We start from the raw sequence: 22,027 nt of genomic DNA, 5'->3' as shown, positions 1-22,027 counted from the left end.
TGTGTGTTTGAGGGCGAGTGAATGGCCGGGTGTGAGAGCAGATGTTGAAGTCACTGGACAAAGGCCCACACTGTGCTAGAGCAGGCCTGTGTGTCAGCGGGCCAGGGCAGGATGCTGTGCTAACAGTCAGCTGACCTTCCACATGATGGACATTAGGTAGAAGTCTCACACTTAGGGTGGAGCTCAAGGACATGGCAGACATAAAGATCCCACTTAGAAGTGTTAACGCACACAGGTCTTGCTTAAGAAGGGCTGGGCAACAGAGAGGCGTTGTGTGTTGGTCAGAAGAGTTTGGTTTATTTCCCACGCACTGGATTAAGCAGAACCAGGCAGATTGTGTCTCTTCCGAAATCCAGCTGGGCTTGTTTATTTGTGTGTGTGTGAGCATGCTCACAGACAAACAGGAGCCAGTGACAAGAGAGCGTCTCTAGAGAACCAACTTCCTCTGTCACAAGACTGTTATGAACACACACACACACAAACCCCCCCCCCCCCCCCACACACACACATTCTGGTTTCCATGTTTTATGGGGACATTCCATAGACGTAATGCATTTTAAACTGTATATTCTATTCCCCTTACCTACCCCATTCCCTAACCCCAACCATCACAGAAACCCTTTTACTACTTTTACACATTTTCAAGATACATCATTCTGTTTGATTTATAAGCTTGTTTCCTCATGGGGACATCAAAATGGTCCCCACAACGTGATAATTACCAGGTACACACACACACACACACACACACACACACACACACACACACACACACCACTCTCCACTGTTCAGTAATTTGATTTAAGGAAACCTGTTTTAATGGGAAACAGCATTTAAAGTAACAGGGTGTCATCATTTATTCACCCTCATGTTATTTGATTATTTTTCCATGATCAGCTGACTTCTGGAGAATATAAAAAGGTAAACCTGGCTTAGAGCTGCACGGTATTAAGAAAATATGCGGTTCTACTGTTGATTGTTGCGATAACAGTATTTCTTGTGGTATATCATATTCCTAGAGAAATGCTATTTTTATTAGCTATTAAAAAAATTATTTAGATATTTAATTATCATGAAGAAATAAACAGGAAATACATATTTTTCTGATGTAATTATATGATGTAGTATATTTTCTTAAAAAAAAAAAAAAATCTAGATAATTTACTCAACACCATGTCATCCAAAATGTTGATGTCTTTCTTTGTCCAGTATAGAAGAAATTATGTTTTTTGAAGAAAACATTCCAGGATTTTTCTCATTTTAATGGACTTTAATGGACCCCAATACTTAAAAGGTGCTCTAAGCGAATTCACGAGTTTTAGACCATAAACATTTTTTGTTACATACACCAAACATCTCCTCACTATCTGCTTGCTGCCTGTCCGCTGATCAAACTGTAAAAAACGCGATCTCTGTAGACAGCCCAGGCTCCACAAACTTCAATATAAACAAAGTGGCCAAACCTAGCACCACGAAAAAAAAAGTGTTCCAGCCAATAAACGACAAAAAGGATTTGGGGGTGGGGGTTGGGCGCATTCATGAAAGCATGGAAGGGAGGTGGAAGGGGAGGAGTTAGCTACGCTCCGTCTGTTTGAAAACAATTCAAACATCAACAAAAACGAACGTCTCGCAGATTCGCTTAGAACGCCTTTAACAGTTTTAATGCAGTTTTTTGTCAACACAGCTTCAAAGGACTCTAAACGATCTCAAATGAGGCATAAGGGTCTTATCTAGCAAAATGATTGTCATTTTTTGCAAGAAAAATATGCCCTTTTAAACCACAACTTCTCGTCCTCCTCTGGTCCTGTGACGCACCAACGCGACCTCACGTAATTGCGTAATGACGTGGAAAGGTCACGTGTTACATATTTGAAACGCACATTTGTGGACCATTTTAAACAATAAACTGACACAAAGACATTAATTACTATCATTCACATACAACAACGTCGGAACGGTCATCTTTTTCCACACTTGTAAACACTGGGCCGTAGTTTCGCTACGTCATCCGTGACCTCTTGACGTAATGACATATTGTGTGAGGTCAAGCTGGCGCATCACAGGACCGGAGGAAGAAGAGAAGTTGTGGTTTAAAAGTGCATATTTTTTATTTTTCTTGTCAAAAATGACAAGCGTTTCGCTAGATAAGACCCTTATGCCTCATTTGAGATCGTTTAGAGTCTTTTGAAGCTGCGTTGAAACAGCAATTTTAAACTGCATTAAAACTGTTAAGTATTAAAATCCTGGAATGTTTTCCTCAAAAAACATAATTTCTTCTCAACTGAACAAAGAAAGACATCAACATTTTGGATGACATGGTTGTGAGTAAATTATCTGAATTTTTTTTAAGAAAATTGACTAATCCTTTAAATCTAATTCAGGCTAAAAAAATGTACGTACCATTTTGCGTACCTGCCATATTTATTTTCCGCTCTTTGCGCCCGCGGTCTAGCCAATAGTATAACAGTATAAGACCTACTAGGTGGGTATTTTAGTAAGGCCCCTTCTGATCGATCTAATTTGGACAATCTAAACACGCAATACACAAATGATAGACACGTAAAATAATTTTAAGTTATCGCAACTCTGCGATATGGGTATCGCATTTACTTTTATCAAGTTAAAGACTGGGCCTGACAAGCTTTAAAAATGAGACATAGTAGTCTGACCTGAATAATCGGAATAAGCACAGTAGTTAGAATAATGTGCTATACTTAAAGACATCTCAAGTTTAACAATAGCGACAATGTGATGAACAAATAAAATATAAAGCCATTATATACTAATAACCTACAACTTGATCTCCTCCACAATGTTTTCGGTGCAGATTCGCAAATATGATCCGCTTTGTGGTATAGCGCTGGACCGGAGCACCCGTTATTGGTGTGCGTTGTAGCAAACTGCAAACTGAGTGCTCTTCCGCCATACAGTATAGTTATTTTATTTTGTGCCACCATACTTACTCGTGTAACTACTCATGTAACATTCTTTAAATAGGGAAAGCATAGTGTTTGGGGGCTTCTAAATTTACCCCTGTTTGGATCCTAAGGAATGAATGAAGCTAGGCTAAATGCTAACACATTCACAACGTGCTGTACAAAGATGAAGTGCACGCATTGAATAAAGATAGGTATGTATTAATTCGTAAAGTTGAGGTAAGAACATAGTAAAATATTGAAAAACGGTGGTGTTTTCCTTTAAGCCTAACATATTGTATTATTTAAATTGAAAAAAGTTGAATTTAGATTTTATGTGGACTTTAAGTTTGATTCAAAACCAGGAATTTTTCATTTCCAGTTATGTGTCTGAGAGATGTTTCTGGGTACCGATCTTAATTTACGGTGCTCACTAGACCGCAAGTTAAAAATCTAGCTACACAGTTCATTCGAGCCAAGTACCGCCCACTTAGACAGGAAGAGATGTTAAGCAGCCAACCACAGTTTGGGTTGTACATGCAGTTTAAGGGTGGGTAAATCCTAAATAGATTTTACCACAATAATAGACTGACACAGAAAAATGCATTGAATGAATGAGATGAAGGATGAATCTTGCTTCAAAAGATTTTTCCAATAAACTAGCCATAAAAATCTTAAAAAGAAAGAACCCAAGCCATATCTAAGCAACTGAATATAGTCTAGGGGACTGGCTCCTTTGCGCCAGTAAGCAACCACAAAGCACACCATTGCAACCTCATAGCAGCACATTAAAAATCACTTGGAAGACTTTAGGAACCACACAGCAATGCCCTGGCAACCACCCACAACACCCTAACATTGTGGCGGCAAATTTCGCAAAGGTAAGCATCGCTCACAGTGTCGCCATTACACCATGGCAATTATTCACACTAGCAATTTTAAATTAGACCTCCATAATGATGGGTTTGTAATTACGTAATTCCAAATAGAGATGTTTGTCATCTACTTGTTTATGGAATACAAAAATAGACGCGCTCATACATTTGAAACCATTCAGGGAGCCGTAGATGAGAAAACTGTATTTAATCTGGCGTGCAGCGAGACAGCGCAAACACCCGACGCAGCCCACGTCCAAACACAACACTAAGACTGAAACATTCAAGGCGTCCATAAACACACCAGAATGACGATGTCATTCCAATGACTGGCTAAAACAAAACGAACCAGACGAGGAGGCAGAGACACATCTGCAGGCCTTCAGGGAAATTTTCGCTCTTAAATAGACAAATCAATGTGTTGGGGAAGGTTTCATTTTTATTGGGTTACATGAGAGAGATGAGAAAAGGATTGAGAGGGGGCCAGACTTAAACTTACATCACCCGCATTAGCATCACAGCTGAGTGGTAGCATTTGTGCTGTATACACACACACATGTATATGTAACATCGCACCACAGGAAGGGCAAAGCTTTCTTCAGCCTTACACAACCTTTACTTCTCTTTATAACAACTGCTTTTGAAGTTGGTGGGAAAAAAAACGTTTGCTTAAACATCAAGTGATTTGTTTAGCAATTACTTTTGACATTCTAGGCCTTTTCTACAAGAGTAAATTGCAACTGGAAATAAAGTGCTATCATTCATCTTTTAATGGAAGCACTGGGATCAAAGGTAGTTAAACTGTGCCATTCAAGATTTTAAATGTACACACAAAGAAAAAGAAGATCAAAAATACCAAAAAGTCACTTCAAACAATAGCTCTATTGACTTGGGCCGTGTTGCGTCGTTCGGGCTTGCGGGGCGGCCGCCTTCTATATTGGGCTCTTGAGAGGATTCTCGCTGGGTTTATCCAAATGCTAATCGATCTCAAAGCTTAGCTCTTTTTTCTTCCTCCTCTTCTTCTTTTTCAAAGACTCCCACACACGGCAGCTGACGGGAAAGAGCATAATTCTCCCACTATTTCCCCTTTGGCCGGGAACTGAATGTGGCACTTGACTTTGCATACAGCCACCCTTGTGTGGACAGTTTAGGGGCACTTTCAATGAGGCCAAAACGCATCAGTTCCACCCATCCCTTCCATAAGGTGCCCAGAGAGGCAAAATACAAACAGAAATTTATAATCTGAGCAACATAAGGAGAGTCAATGTTACCGCCATGAAAAGAACAACAGTTGCCGTCAGCAGCTCAAGTCGACATGTTCCATATGATGGGTGGGTGGTGTCGGCCAGTGGGGTGCTAAAAGAGATGGGACTGGGGGGTTGGCAAGAGAAGTTATGGCATCCATCAGTGCCCCCCTGGTAGAGAGCTGCCAGGCGCTCAGTCAAGCAGACAACAAAAGCATGTTTGCCTCTGGTGTGCCGACTTATACCTGGAATTGACAGATGTGCTTGGTGGGTATGGTAATTTGATTATAATATAGAATATAAACATGAATATAATTTTGCAAACATATTCATTATTTTACAAGAAGATAAAATTGTATTGTTATTTGATTTAATTTCTTAAATATTTTATTACATTTGTTCAATTTAATTTTACTAGAATATACTAGAATGTAATTTTACTAGAAAATATGCAAATGGGGGCTACACAAATTGTGGGTTCTTTTTTAACCCAATGATGGCTAAAACAGTGGTTCCCAAACTTTTTCAGCGTACCCCCCCCCCCCCTTGTGTACGGTGCATTCCCCTCGCACCCCCCCAAAGAAAATCTGTGACAAAAAACTGTTCTAAAACTCAACATTTTAATAAAAAAAACATTAAATTATACAAAAAAGTAGTGCTTTTGATTAATAACCTTATTTTTTAGGTTTAATTACAAAGAATTCATGATATATTAATGTATTTCATGAAATGTCATAAAACTGGGGCCCCCCTGGCACCATCTCGCGGCCCCCAGTTTAAAAACCACTGGGCTAAAAAATGGACAAACACAGCCGTTGGGTTAAATTCACCCAGAAAATGTTTAAATCTAATCAAAAAAATGGGTTAAAACAACCCACCCAACGAGTTGGGTTCATCAGTGCTAAGCGCCCAGAGTTGAAACATTTTCAACTTTGGGTGAAACCGAGGGGCAATCTTTCAATCTCTACGATGAAGCCAATACGGAAGTGACTTAAACTGCAAATCATCGACTGGCTGCTAGAGGCTGGCTCCAAAAGCGAGACCTCCATGTTAAAATGCCCAACTTTACAGTAGAAAATAATATGTTTACAGCCTGGTACAAAAAGTGTTTTTGGTCTATATAGCTAATTTTGCCCTTCATGACAACTATGAGGGGGGTGAATATTTTTGTAACTCGTCCGTTTAAATTATATGAAGCCTTAAAGTTTTGCATAATTAAGGGCGTGGCCACTTGAGTGTCGGTTGAACAGCCACTCCTGTCACTAGAATCGATCTAGGCGGGTGTGGTTTCAGCAACCAGCCACCTCAGCTTCACCCATGTCCCGCCTCTTTACCCATTTTCGGTTATTTGCGAGTGAAGCGCGGCCAAGATGGCGACAGCAGGCAACGCCTACTTTAAGCTTCAAAAACACTTTTCACAAACCAATGGGTGATGTCACGGACACTACATTAATATTTTTTTACAGTCTATGGGTGAAACACTTAGCTCATCAATGTCACTTCTCACTCGGCCGTCCAATCACAGTGGAGGAGGGGTGGGACAAATATCACAACAACCAACCGGCGCATCGTTCAACAACTGATAAACAAAACATAAGTACAGAATCATAGCAACCAAAGTGCTTAGTTTAAAAAAACGCTGGAAAGCACCTACAGTCAGCGTCCGCCTGGCGTTTCAGCCGCGTTTAAAACGTTTAGGTGAACTTGCCCCCTCATATATATTTAAGATGCTAGAGTTTTTTTTATTATTTGAGATCTGATTGGGTTTTGGGTTAAACTTCTGTATCCATTTCTATCAAAGCGTCTATTGTTGTTCAGTTCAATCAAAATGGACTGAACAATGTTAACCAAGAAACTGAAGTATAGCAAAACTTACTAAACTGGCAGGCCATAATAAGTATACCCATCTGTAAATAAATGCGTCTGGCCCAAAAAACAACAACTATCTGATTTATTTTTTTAATTCATGAAAGCTGAGACCTGTCCCAACTGGAACACAATGGAAAGATGTCAAATGATGTTTGTTACTGAAAGCTTCACAGGAAACAGAAAGAGGAATTTTAGCAGTAGTTTAGTAGTTTGAGGAACATGGTCAATATGACGATTTTCTATTTTTATACAACCATGGGTCAAACATCTAGAGCAGATTTATTTCAATCACATCCTTCAAAATAATAAAGTATGTTCTGTGTCTTCAGCCAAGACAGGGATACATTCACCTTCCATAAACTATAACAAAAACAGTAAGGAACAATCTAGAAATGACCATTACATGAAGATCAATCTCAATAGACTATGATGATGAGGAGTGTAATACTTCATAAAATCCCTTACCAAAGCTAATTCGGCAGCCCATCATCCATGAATCCCCGGTTAACAGGTGATGCTATTTATCCTACGTCTTATGTTTTATTCCTCACCCTTTATATAGTCAATCTATGAGATCTTTTTGTTCCAGGATGGTTGTTAGGACCTTAAGGGCTTAAACAGGCCCATTTCTGCTCTTTGTGCAAAGCTGTTGGTAATACTCCATCTTTCATCACGTGTGACTTCCAGTCTTAACCGCACGTCTGACAGGTTATTGAGTACATTCTTTTGTTTTACACCCACGTTTTCCCCAGCCAATCTCAGCACCTCGGATTTGCTGACATAACACCTTAAGAGTTCTGTATGTCAATGCTTTCAATCCGCTGGAATGGTTAAAGAAAAATTAATGGGCCTTGACACTTGTGAGCTGGCATGATGGCTTTTCCTTTATTCGCAATAATGGGCCAGAAAATGGCTCGATAGACCATTACAGCAGCAATCCGAAAAGCATCAGAGTACCCTTAAGTCCCTCAGCCTCTTCCCTAGTTTCAAACTCATCTCAGCCGTCACAAGGTCACTTTGTGCCCCCAATAAATGCACTTTCTATCTTAGAAAATAGATGACATAGATGCGATTTTCAAGAGCCTAATGATTTTGAGGGCCTGTGGGCATCTTGGCAAATAGAGGCTGCACTTTTAAATTACTTACAGTAGTTTACCTCGTCCACCGAAGAGTTCTTGAAGCATCAGGTTCGTGGACAATAGCTTCCCTCCAAGAGCAGAGAAGAAAACACCTCAGGGTTGTTAGTGGCACAACGAGATGCCGGAGACAAGAATGGTACGTGACAAAAATACAAATCGTCAACGCGGAGCCGACAGGAAAGCGAGAAGTCCCAACTCAAAAGCAAGAGGTTCAAAAGAGCAGAATAAAGGAAGCCGTCTGCTTTGGAGAAGAATTATTTAAAGGCTTATTAGGCTTTTCACATAAAGGAAAATCACATAAATGCGCTTCAGAAGGCGCTTTTATCGTTGAGCGTAATTGCGACTAAAATTACAATAATTGTACCAATTAAAGTAATCCTGAATGAACGATATGTCATCTTAATGTTTCAGTACTTGGGAGAAGAGCCTGTCTAATTAGCTCCAATAGCCTTCCACGTATTCACTTCGAGTGTCATTAGTTAGAAAGTTTCGGTGAAATCGCCGCAAATCCTGGATTTGGAAGCCAGCACTGAGAGGCAATTGTTCCCACAATGAATAAGCCGAGCATTGTGACAGGAAGCATTGTGAGAGGGACAAGGCTTTTGAAAGCGGAAGGCTTTTCGTGCACTTTTTCCACCGGTGAATGTCACACAGAGTTGGCACGTTGCTGCGGTGCTGAAGGAGACTGAGAGAGAGAGGTGAGGGAAGTGTGGATGGAAAGGTGAGGGGGCGTGTCCTCGTTCCTACGCTCTCACATTCGGTCTCCCCGCCGATTGGCTGAGCCGGAGCAGCACGCTACGCCAACTCTCCTGTTGGGTTAATTAACAAGGGCCCCTTTCAGAGCAGGGGGGTAGGGGACATATGTTACCGGGCCAGAGCCGACTGATAAGGGGCTACTGGGCATGTTACCCGGCCCACTCGGGTTCTGTCATACCGTCCTGGCACATGCCGGACACCAGATGTCGGAACAGAACCGGCTCGGCGGGCCACACCTCGTAACAAGCGAAAACCGGAGCAAAGAGCCATAAATAAACTCTCAGTGGACCTGACTCTGCTCAAAAAGTTGAATACAGATCATGGGCACCAGAACATTTGTCTCTTTTTCTCTCTCTCCATTTGGACTTCCGTCTGCTTTCTTTTTTATGGCGAAATGGCCAGAATGAGTTTCACTATGAAACATTCTAAACCTGAAATAATAGCCACAAAGACCCAAAAACATCCATGACTCATGGTTTTACAAACATACAGAGGGGAGACCATTAAAGAAATAGTTTACCCAAATAGGAAAATTCTCACATAATTTACTCACCCTTACTGTACAAAAAAAATGGTGGAAATATGCACCCCAGCTGTCACTGGGGCTGTACCCTTTAAAAAGGTTGTAATGTGTACCATAATAGATACATACATGTATTAATTTGGTACCAATATGTATCTTTAAAGTACTAATAAGCTATATGGCTCTGAGGCACTAATATGAACGCTTTAGGTACAAAGCTGTACTTTTTTAACCTGATAGGGAACACTGTGCCGTACACGGCACACCCCCTCCCTTACACTTGTGGCTGCATTACATCATTGTAACTTTGAAGCATTAAATCTTCTAAATATACGGTCATGCAGCACATCGTTGTAAAGCTTAGACTTTCGGGATTCCATTAAGCGCACACACAAAGCATAATATGATTTTTAGCAGTCATAAAACTGTAATCTAGTTGTTAGTTACCTGAACCGGGCGGCACCGATTTAGGATATTTTCTTACCTTCAAAATCTTCCCTTAATCCGCTTCGGTGAAATTGTCCAAAACAAATTGTTCTTAAATCCCCAAAAGTCCAAGGAAATGGAATATCCAAGCCTTTTAATCCAAAACAATTTGTTCATCTCACAATCTTGACATTTCTGACCGAATTACGATATAAATAGTGTATACAATTAGTTCACTAACGGACATTCGTTCCAATCTCACTTTTCATTCACGATTTATAATTAATATAGTCGGATGTCACGTTTATTGTGCAACGTCTGAGGAACAAATACGCCTTTTTTTCAAAACGCGACAAACGTCAGTCCTCCTTCTCTGCAGAATGCAATAAATCCGCTTAACAAATCAGAGCGCACCATTCCATGCATTGTAAACAGAATCCTAGTTTTCCTCATCTCCTCATCTACTTTGTACTTCGTGATCAACAAATAAACAAAAACAAAATAATACTTTTGATGGCATTGATAAACCTGTGGTGGTTTTCTGTGGCGAGGAAGAAACGTAAGCCATCAAAATCGAATAATTTATGCGAAAGGCACTCGGCGAAGGAAAAATGCCAGCTGTTGCTTGTTCTCCCAACAGCATCAAGCTTCTGCATGCTAACACACTGACCCCAGCAGATCTTATGAAAAACTTTCCATTATTTTACTTTAAGTCATGGAAAATCGAGCAGGACCAAAACATTTTACAGCTGATCGCTTCAAAAATGTTCAGCGACGACATCCAAAGAATGATAGCAGCAATGACATTGTTCTTAATATGACAAAGTAAGTGTTTTGATTAATGCCATTAATGCTTTTTAATCAGTATATACCACTAGTCAACTAAATGAATATAACATGGCAAAGATGAATGCACATTTATATATTGATTCAATAGATTTAATGCATTTTTCTGAAAAAAAACATAATTTTTTATAATAAATCTTTTAAAATCAAATTATGGATTCGAATTTTTAATGTTATTATAACCTAAAGATGCTATTTGAAAGTTTGTAAAAGAAAATAGTAGTTTTTATCTGGTCAATTTCTTGGTATAGAAAACACATTTTTACCAAAATTAGTCTAAATGGATTTTTTGCGTTTTGGAACCAAACCGATATGTATCTTTGAGATACTAATATGCATCTTGCAAGTACTAATAAGCTCTCTTTGGTACAATTATGTCCCTGTGATGCACTAATATGAACTCTTTAGGTGCAAATATACAGAGACTTCTTGTTTTTAACCTTTTCAGGTGATGGTTTAAAATGTCACAACTGTCCCTGGTGTGAGGTTTTTTTAAACTGCAATTTTTAATCGACTTGTTTTTATGGCGACACATCAAGCTTCACGGGATCCGACAGCAACAGTAACTTATGCTTCTCATTCAACACATTGTAAGTTATTTAAACAAACCATAATAAACATATTAAACTACTATTACATGTATTCAGTATTGTTTTCATTTTATGGAAATATTATTATGCAGTAGATAAGACATGAGCTTATATAATTATTTGCTTATTTAAAAAAAATAATTTAAAACATAACAAAAGTAACGTTATGCGCAAACACATCACAAACTATTATAAACATTAACTAATAAGCAGTTTATGTCGTAGGCTATATATTCTGTACTGTAATCTCATTTGTAGTAATATATAGAAGCAGAATAAATAAACCAGCTAAATCAGCATATTTTATCAGCATAATATTAGTTGTTTTTGAATAATTATTGTATTGATTGTTTACTATCAGTTTCTATTAAAGGTTTTACTGGATGGATGTGTGGATCAGTGGCGGCTGGTGACTTCTTTTTTTGAAGCGCACGATGCGAAGTTCGTCACAACATGTATGTAGCTTGTCATGTGTGTGGTTTGTCATTTCAAAATATATGTTCTGCGCTTTGAGAGATCGTGTGTGCATCACGTGTCATGCCAAAATTAGTGCCTGCTGCCTTGAACTTGAACTTGAAAGGAGACGCTCGCGTGTGCCAGATACTCGCACAATCTCATGCGTAATCAGAGTTTACTGTTAAGGGAGTGTGTTGCGTGTATTTAGGGAACGTGAGCGTCTCTTTTACCATAAACGGTTTTGACGTGTCTCCAGCAGGCACTTATTTTAACAAAACACGTGATGCACACAGGATCTCTCTACACGCATGACACATATTTTGGAAAAGGGAACCACACACGTGACAATCCGAACACTTATTTTGAATTAGCGCATCCTCGGAAGTGCATTCACGAGCTGCCACTGGTGTGGATACAGTATGCACGTGCGACACATACACATTTAGCTCTTGTGCATGTATTATAGTTAAAACAAATGTTTTGTAGACATTTACTGCGTTTGTTTCAGTTAATATGGCAACCCCTAACTGCACAAGTTATGCCTGTCTTTCTGGATTTCATAATAAGCATTAAAATGCCACACTGTAAAAAGTACTTTGCTGCCTTAACATTTTTTTGTTAAATCAACTCAGATTTACAAGTCATGTCAACAAAGATGAATTGTCACAACTTAGTTGAGAAAAGTCAACTTAAATGTATAAGTTATAACAACTCACCTGTAGTTATAACAACTCATCTCTAGTCAAGATAAATAATAAGTTGAAATTACTTGTAAATCTAAGTTGATTCAACAAAAAATTTTAAGGCAGCAAAGTATTTTTTACAGTGCAGTCAAAACGGCAAACTCGTATCCCTCGCAATAGGTCTACCAATAGCTGTAGTGGCTCACTGAAAGTTTTACCCATATGAGCTCAAAGATGGCGAAGCCCGCATTTACGTCAGAAATAAGGTGGATAGAAACATACACATCAGTGTAATAAGTTCAAATACAGCGGCACAGTCAATCTCATTGGTTCTTGCGTGTCTCATGACGAAAGTCACATATGATAACTAGTCACAAACATGCAAGATCCTATTTCTTCAAGTCTGAACTACAAGTCCAAAAAGATTGAAAGAGTGTAACAGAGAAAAGAGCAGAAGTTTGGCAGAAACGCAATTTGCTAAACATTTTCCTTGCAATTTGACTAAATGTTGTTGGCAAGGAGGCGTCAGTCTAGCAGGAGTAATTTGTATTTTTCCTTTAAGAAATATACACAGACTTAAAAAACTCTGACAGTTTTATACCATTTGAACAGGATGACTGTACTTTTTCTTTCTATCTACTATAGAAAGCACAAAGACCTTCAGAAAATGTATTTATTAAAAAATTTGCTATTTGTGAAAGGCTAATAGAAAAGCTTGCTATTTATTTCTTATATATATCACATCTTTTTTATCTCATCTGCATTCAAGTCAAACTACAGACACAACATTTATTTGCTGTGGTGCTGTAGATAGCCGTGCAGGAAACACTTGTAAACATCCACATGCACTGTGTCTGGTTTAGGTGGTTAATAAAAGTGTGAAACAACCCAGTGTACCTTAAGGACAAAGTAATCTTTGTGTGACGCTGCTTGGACGGATTACTTTAGCCTGCAAAGTCTCAATGTTAATCATAAAACAAGCTGATGTTATTAACAGATTATTCACATTCTGGTGCAGATTAAAGGACTGGCTCGCTTTGAGACCAGACAGTTGTTTCCATACTACAGGCAATATAAGAGGTAACACTCATTTGTGTTGTATTAAACCAGAAACAATCTGTGCAAGTTCTCAAATCCCTGGCGAATGAATTGCAAGCACGCAGTCGTACATGATGTGCTTTTATGCGTTGATGTGGCGATAACAAACCTTAGTACCCAAGGGGGGCAAAGGAGTTACCTTCAGATGTTTGTGTCTATAAAAATGTGTGTTAGCAAGCTATTAACATTTCGAAGTAGTTACAATCTCAAATTATTGCTTCTGATAGGTCCATCATAATACACTCTCGTAAATAAAGGTACAGAAGCTGTCACTGGGACGGTACCTTTTTTTTTTCAAAAAGTACATTTGTACCTAAAGGGTGCATATTAGTACATCAAAGGTCACTTAAAAAAAAGAATTCTGTAGAAACAACAGTATTACTGACAGCTTTTTGCCAGTAACTTAAAATGTATGATATTTACTGGCAAAAGTTTGTTCAAAGTTAAATGAACATTAACCCGTTAACTGGGGCTGTCCCGTAAGCAGGACACCTGAGTTTACTTCAATATTTTGCATGTAAATGTTAATCTATCACAACAAACTATATATTGTTGGAAAGGTCTAAGAATGTAGTTTTCATATTTTAAAACCATTTAATAATAATGCAGTGACTGTAATTTATTAACTTGTGACAAGAGTATGCAGCAAACCTCACAGCAAACCAACACAAACCTAATTTTGATAATTTTATGTATAAAATAATACTATATAATTTTATTTATTACAATAAATTTAAACTGCTATAAATTTCGTAAAAACTTTAAAGTTTAAAATTATTCTTGTTACGTCTGACGCCATGCAGTGCACACTCGTATTATAAAGCAAAATAACATCAGATCCTAATTTTTATCTCCAAAAAAGAAATTCGAGATGACCAGACATGGACTCAAGGACATGGATTTTTTACGAATTATTACTATATTGCTGTCTGTAATTCTGTCAGTCTGGAAACTGCAATGTACACAATGTGTTATATAAATAATTAGTGCTCATAAACATCTTTTTAAATAACATCCTCTATTGAAATGAGTAAAGGCTTGGACCCGGAAGCAGTATTTCTCACGTCATGACTTAACAAGAGGATAAAAAGGTATTTAAAAAATGGTTCTTTTGAAAGAACCTTTGACATCTTCTCGTTTATCTCTGGTGCTGTGATGCACCAGCGCGACCTCATACAATATGTCATCACGTCAAGAGGTCACGGAGGACGAATGCGAAACTACGAGGACCGTTCCGACATTGTTGTATGTGGAATGATACTAATTAATGTCTTTGTGTCAGTTTATTGTTTAAAATGGACCGCAAATGTGCGTTTCATATATGTAACACGTGACCTTTCTACGTCACTACACAATTACGTGAGGTCATGCTGGCGCTTCACAGGACCGGAGATAGACAAGAAGTTGTGGTTTAAAAGTGCATATTTTTTATCGTTTTCTCGTTTCACTAGATAAGACTCTTATGCCTCGTTTGGAATCGTTTAGAGTCCTTTGAAACTCTGTTGAAAAAATGTTAAGTGTTGAGTTAAGTGTTAAGTGTTAGGTTCCATTAAAGTCCATTAAAATTAGAAAAATCCTGGAATGTTTTCTTTACAAAACATAATTTCTTCTCGACTGAACAAAGAAAGACATCAACATTTTGGACGACATGGTGGTGAGTAAATTATCTGGATTTTTTTAAGAAAATGGAGTAATCCTTTAAGTATTCCCAAACACTCTTCTCCTGATGACTAAAATTGCACTTCACGTTTTCTTTTTTAATATTTTAAAGATATATAGGCTAAACTTCCTTTCCATTGTACTACATTCGTAAGCGTCTGTCGGAGTTCTCCCCCAGTGGCAGTCGTAATAAACGTTTAGTTTAATCGTAAATCCGTGTCAACATGGAAGAGAAGCTCATTGCAGCACAAGAGCCTTAAATTACGAATATATTTATAGTTAATAATTTACTTATCAGTAATAAATTGTTTTTAAAGGATTCAAGTGTTATTGATAAAGTGCACACAGTGTTTTGATTGGAACACAATGAAATACATCACGTGTGTCAAATGCGGATCCGATAATTACGCACTGGCAGATGGTTGGTAACCCACGCAGCCCCTTTCTGCTTTTTCCAGCGTATCAGCCGTCGTGTCTTATGTACAGTGGAAATGTAAAAGTAACCACGCTAAAGTTTTAAATCACACAAAATTAACAGCGGGCAAGATAAAGATGATTGGAGGGCCGCATTTGGCTTCTGTAGAAACATGGCGGCCCAAAATGGCGACTTCCATGTAAGGGGACCCTCGGTGTATGTAGATAAAAACATCTCATTCTAAGGTAATAAACACATAAAGGTTCATTATGAAAGGTCTTTATACATCGCTGATAATATAGTTTTTAATATTATTTTGCATTTCTGTCAAGAGATCCTTTTAAAATTTACACACTGCATCTTTAAGCACCTTTATTTATTAGTGTAGGTGACACATTACAACTATTTTCAGTTTACTTTCAGCATTATAAAATCAACTTTTTGAAGAAAAACAATCTTGACTCGAATAACTCTTGAAGAACTAGTTGACCAACTTGACTTTGACATTGTGGTTTGGGTTGTATAAGACTCATCTTACGTAAACTGCCCGAACAAAACGTGTAAATAAACATGCAGACAAAAGCGCTGTGAAAGCCTTATAATGACCGACCGTGGAGCAATGTTACGAAAAGGGGTTTTTGCCACTTCTCTCTTCTAGGAATGTGTGTGTGTGTGTGTGTGTGTGTGTGTGTGTGTGTGTGTGTGTACGAAAAAAGAGAAGGATGTTGAAAACCAAGCTAAACAGGGCAACAAACCCTTGCACTTACACAGATAGTTTTAGTCCATTGGCTGTCACACAGAGAGAAGACCGGACTTTATGACTAAGATCAAGAATGTCAGATGACCTTTATAACTGAATCACTAACATCAATCTCTCCGACTGGTCACTTAAAATCAGTGTGGACCACATACAGTAGGTTGTCAACTAAAAAGTGACACTACCAGGGAGCGTGACAGATAAAGATTTTTAGATATAGATATTCAAGTTAAGAATGTAATATTTCTAAATCCATGCCAAAATAAAAATCTACAGAGTTTAGGAGATTCCTTCTGGGGGTGAGCACGTCTATAACGGTCAAAATCATACGTTTGGCCATGTGCTTAGTAAAAGACATCTCCCGAAAAGGATATGGGGCGGACGCACGCAGGCCTGTGCTTTGATGGCCGCTGTGCCTCAACAGAAACAAACGTGTGGTCATGTGACCTCAAAAGTGTAACAGAAGGAAGAAGAAGAGCACCAGCACATCTGACAGTTTGTTATCTAAGCAACATCTGTCACAGATAACAGAACAACATGACAGGCCTCTATTTTAGCATCCACAGCGAAAAATAAAAGCCCTCTGTCGACCACCTGCACCGAGATGTCGGTAAAACTATTGTTGAGGCGAGGAAATGAAGGGACGATCTCGGGGTACGAAAAAAGCACGGGTGAGACAAAGCGCTAAAGGGCATCATGGGTGGGGGCTGGGAAAGAGAGAAAGAGAGAGACAGTGACAGAGAGAGGGGTAGCAGATGCTGACACTAAGATGCTCTGACACATCTATAGCCCCGGGAGTCACAGCATGTTAGTGCACTGTGACAGAGAGCAACCTTTAAAGGCCAAATGCTGAGCATCAGCAGCCTTAACAGCCTCGATTTTCCCTTCACAGCATCTACACAAACACACGCACAAAAGCATCTAGAGAGAATACACCAGCAGATGCAGAAACTGTGTGTTGCATGTTTGTAAATATTAAGACAATTATTAAAGTCTTCATCCAATGACAGTGTGTTAATGAGGCAGGGACTGAGCATCATACGGTTGTGTTTCTGGATGTTTCCTGCTGTCTAACAGTTGCATGTAAACAACTAAAAGTAAACTTCAGAGCTTCACATACAGTATGAGACATCTTGATGTACAGGAAATGTGCTAAGGTACAGACAAGCAGAGATTTCTTACTGCCACCTTCAGGTCTGTGGCAGAATTACACTAAACAGTATTTTAATGTTGGTTTAAAACGTTCATCCAAATAGGAAACTTCTCTCATAATTTACTCACATGTGGATGCACATACATTCATCATTAAACTAATGACTCCAGTGGGTTGATGTACTGTATGTAAGTTTGGGAAATATCCATGAAAACATAAAGATCACTGGGGAACGTTAAAATAAGGAGGCAGGTCGATAACATCAAAACTCCTTGGTTATCGCATTGACTAGTTGTTATATGCATGTTTCATCATGAGACTTTACGTTACTGGCATGTCGAGTCGACATATTTGAATTTATCTGCACAAATAATTTGTGTGTATATGAATACACAAAGCACTAAATAATTTCATAAAATTAATAGTTTTTTCTCATAAACATATCGTTTCCCTTTGGTATATATTAACCCAATAAGGCAGGGGTCTCAAACTCAAACTGGCTTGGGGCCATTTTCTGAGATTTACATTTCATCGGAGGGCCGCAGAGCTATTTTAACAGTCAAAAAAGCACAATATTTGTGTAAATTATATTATTTAATGTATAGTAATACTTATAGTAATAGTAATATAAGCAGTTATTTATTGTATAATAATAATAAAAAAATAAGCAGTTATTTATTGTATAACAATACTTAAAAAATATAAGCAGTTATTTATTGTATAATAATACTTAAAAAATATAAGCAGTTATTTAATGTATAATAATACTTTAAAAATATATAAGATATATAAGCAGTTATTTAATGTATAATAATACTTTAAAAATATATAAGCAGTTTTTTAATGTATAATAATACTAAAAAAATAGGCAGTTATTTATTGTATAATTATACTTAAAAATATAAGCAGTTATTTAATGTATAATAAATACTTCAAAATATAAGCAGTTATTTAATGTATAACAATACTTAAAATATATATGCAGTTATTTAATGTATAATAATACTTAAAAGAAATATAAGCAGTTTTTTAATGTATAATAATACTAAAAAATAGGCAGTTATTTATTGTATAATTATACTTAAAAATATAAGCAGTTATTTAATGTATAACAATACTTAAAATATATATGCAGTTATTTATTGTATAATAATACTTAAAAGAAATATAAGAAGTTATTTAAATGTACAATAATACTCAAAAAATATAAGCAGTTATTTAATGTAAAATAATACTCAAAAAATATAAGCACTTATTTAATGTATAACAATACTTAAAATATATATGCAGTTATTTAATGTATAATAATACTTAAAAGAAATATAAGCAGTTATTTAATGTATAATAATAATACTTAAAAAATAAGCAGTTATTTAATGTACAATAATACTTAAAAAATATAAGCAGTTATTTAATATAATTTTAAGTATTTATTATACAAGCAGTCATTTAATGTATAACAATACTTACAAAATATAAGCAGTTATTATTTAATGTAAATATAAGCATTATTTAATGTATAATAATACTAATATAAACCATGGTTTCTATCTTTTTAATATACATTATTTTATAAAAGTAGGTAAATCTTTTCTTAACCTTGTCTTCAATAACGTAGGCTAATAAAACCTTACACTAAACTAACACATTCAATTCCTGAATACAATTGTAAACTACATTGTTTCTGTTTAATTTGGGGGGGTTCAGTCATGGTATTGACGTCATTATTTTCCATCTCTGTTATTCAATGGTTTTAATTAAATTGAATTGAATAAGTATAGTAATATGTGGACAAATATTAATAATAAGTGAAAGTGATCCTAAAACGTTTGAATGGGTAGTCAATGTATCATAAGCTAGTTGGACAGAACAAAATATTACTGCTCTATGTGTAATTGCATAGCAAGCTACATAATGATATATTAGATATGCTTCATTATATTTTATACTTATATTGAGATGAGTGACATAGCAGAATACACACTTTCAACTTTTGTACGTTTCTCCTTATCTTTCCTAGCCTGGGCACCTGATGGCTCTTTTTCTCAACGTAATTCAATATGTGTGGCATTACATCTCAAGAAAAGATCGCAGCGATTAGCAAGTACAGTAGCAACATGGCCCAACTTCAAACGATTGAATCAATTCTCGATGTATGACATCAAGTCCCGCCCTACCTTTTTTCTCATTTCCTGTATGTTCCTGTATAGCTAAGTGGTAGAGCATTGGGTAACACTTTACTTGAAGGGGTGTTCATAAGACTGATATAACACCTTCATAATCATAACATGAGACGTGCCATGAACATGAAGGAGATTTGGCTTATTTATTATGACTCAACTTGTACACTTAAATGTTCTGATTTCTTTGTATGAATTCAATATTTGGCTTGATGGCTACAAAAATGGCCTACCTACTATGTGTCAAATGTATATAGCACGTTGTAGCTCACCTCTCATAGATGGTCTTTAGAGTAACCTGGTCTGAGACCCCATCGGCCTCCTCCAAAAACAGAATGATCCAGGAGGTGCGATACGGCCACTCCTCCGTCAGGTTGATCCAGGATGCCAACCGGTCCCAGTTAAAAATGATCTGATTGGCTCTGAGAAGTCGACCTATCAGAAGACACTTTATTACTATTATACATTTGTAAATGCATCACACTCATCTTTAGCATTCCATGCAAACATTAAACAATGAAGAACGCATGAGCTTATAATGAGGTCGCACAGACCTGTGACCGATACGATGTTGAGCAGTCTTCTCATAGTCTGGGGGCTGATGTCACTAAACCAGTCCTCAGTGACCAGCAGCTTGGTCAGGTCAAAGGACATCTGCCGCGTGACACTGCGCTGCATCTGTCTTCTGCGGTATGTGTCCTACAAAGATCCACAAAGATTTTAGAAGACCCACCGTTCCTGTACCTGAATGTCTTTCAGTTCAAACACAACATGTTAATAAATATTTAAATAAAAGTTAAACTGTCAATTGTTCAAAGTTGGACATCACTTTTGGTCACTACTGTGTTTTCAAAATATGTTACAAAGTAATATATGTCACAATCCTAACATCCTATCCATTCATATTTCAAGCTAAATAAAGTCATTCAGCCGCAGTTAAATGGCTATTGCATTGGACTGCTCTTCCGAGCTGATTCACTGTTGTGTCTGGCCAGTTTATTGTGCATGACTGGTTGACTGCTGTCCATTCTGTCATCATGAGATAGGGCTGGCCGAGATCATATGTCTGTTCGTCTCTATGAGTGTTAACTGATCCAGTGCAAGCACAATGCAGAGTTGGTCACGAGCTTTGGAGAGTCAGAGCTTTAAGCCCGCTTTGATGTCATTAATGCAAAACTTGTGACTTTACAGCTACTTAGAAACACATGGCCACCAATAAGGTAGCCACTTTATGATCCAGAACAACTAGAGGGTTTTACAAAGCCTAATGTAATTCTGTACGGCCTTATGTAATAAAGTCTACAATAAAATTAGTCATAAGTTAGTCTGAAACTGAATGTTTTGTTTGTTCTTTTGGGAGAAAATCAATGAAATTCTGCAGAATGGATTTAAATGCGGTAAAATTTAATAAATAGGACTTGACAAAGAAGCAAAAAGATTTAAAGGACACCTATTATGGCCTTTTTACAAGATGTAATATCTCAGGTGTGCCCAGAATGTGTCTGTGAAGTTTTAGTTCAAAATACCCCACAGATCATTTATTATAGCATGTCCAAAATGACCCTATTTAAGTGGGAGCAAAAACACGCTGTTTTAATGTCTGTACCTTTAAATGCAAATGAGCTACAGCTCCTCACTCCCTTACAAACAGACAGTGAGCGCTTTCAGGTAAAACAAATCTGATTAATACAGTCTGAGATAATGGTTTCTAGTGGACAGAGTAGAACTTGCTGAGGGTGTAAACTATAGTAATGCAGGACTGTAAGTGGGCGGGGCTTTATCAATGTGACCTCACATTGATAAGAGAATCAAAATGGCATGTCTAATCAAAGTGGATTTTGCATAATAGGTGCCCTTTAATGAACATGCAGTTGCAAATATAACGTAGAAGTTTCTGATTGATGGGTGTCAAATTCTGCATAAATCCAATAATAAATCCAATAAAGCATTTTAAGCATTCCTGAAGCAAGTCAATTCCTTTAATCAGACGTCGTCTTTGCTCCTGTATCATGCCAAAACAGACCCCTGCAGAACCCTTGGCTTGACCTCAAAATGTAACGGGATGTAATTTCACATTATCCAAAAATATGGCCCGCTGCTAACAGAGCTACCCTTTATTCTTCAATGACCTGAGTCTTCGAGACGAAGTGCTCGTAAATCCGCTAAAAACAACTTTTTGCACCAAAACGTGCAGATCGGAGGTAATGCCGAGCAGGATCTCCGGCCAAGAAACTGCTGAGGTTAAGCGAGAGGAGCGTGGCCCTGAAATAAAGAGGGGCCAAATAAAGGAGGCAGATAAACAGCCAAGCTAACAAACAGCCCTCGCAGGGTGAGTGGAGGAGCCACTTAGCCTCCCGCCTCCGTGCCACCGTGCCAGTGCTTTGTCACGGAGACCCACTGCTGTTGCACCCCATCATTAGGCAATGGCATCCCAGCAGGAAGA

General features: G+C 37.7%; 1 protein-coding gene across 5 annotated transcripts in view; it reads right to left on the bottom strand.

Annotated features, from left to right (window-relative positions):
* The window catches only part of LOC141365356 (kinase D-interacting substrate of 220 kDa B-like), a 79,634-nt gene that overhangs the window by 24,881 nt on the left and 32,726 nt on the right, over nt 1-22,027 (bottom strand). For all 5 annotated transcript variants that reach the window (XM_073869633.1, XM_073869632.1, XM_073869634.1 and 2 more), the window contains exons 21-22: nt 20,139-20,283; nt 19,857-20,019 (exon numbers count right to left, since the gene is read on the bottom strand). In XM_073869633.1, coding sequence (XP_073725734.1) covers nt 19,857-20,019; nt 20,139-20,283 — 308 coding nt within the window. The remainder of the gene's footprint in view (nt 1-19,856; nt 20,020-20,138; nt 20,284-22,027) is intronic.

Source organism: Misgurnus anguillicaudatus, chromosome 7 (assembly GCF_027580225.2).
Source record: "Misgurnus anguillicaudatus chromosome 7, ASM2758022v2, whole genome shotgun sequence".
Lineage (NCBI taxonomy): Eukaryota > Metazoa > Chordata > Actinopteri > Cypriniformes > Cobitidae > Misgurnus > Misgurnus anguillicaudatus.
The sequence above is the reverse complement of the archived record's forward strand: the minus strand, read 5'-3'. Positions and strand labels throughout refer to the sequence as shown.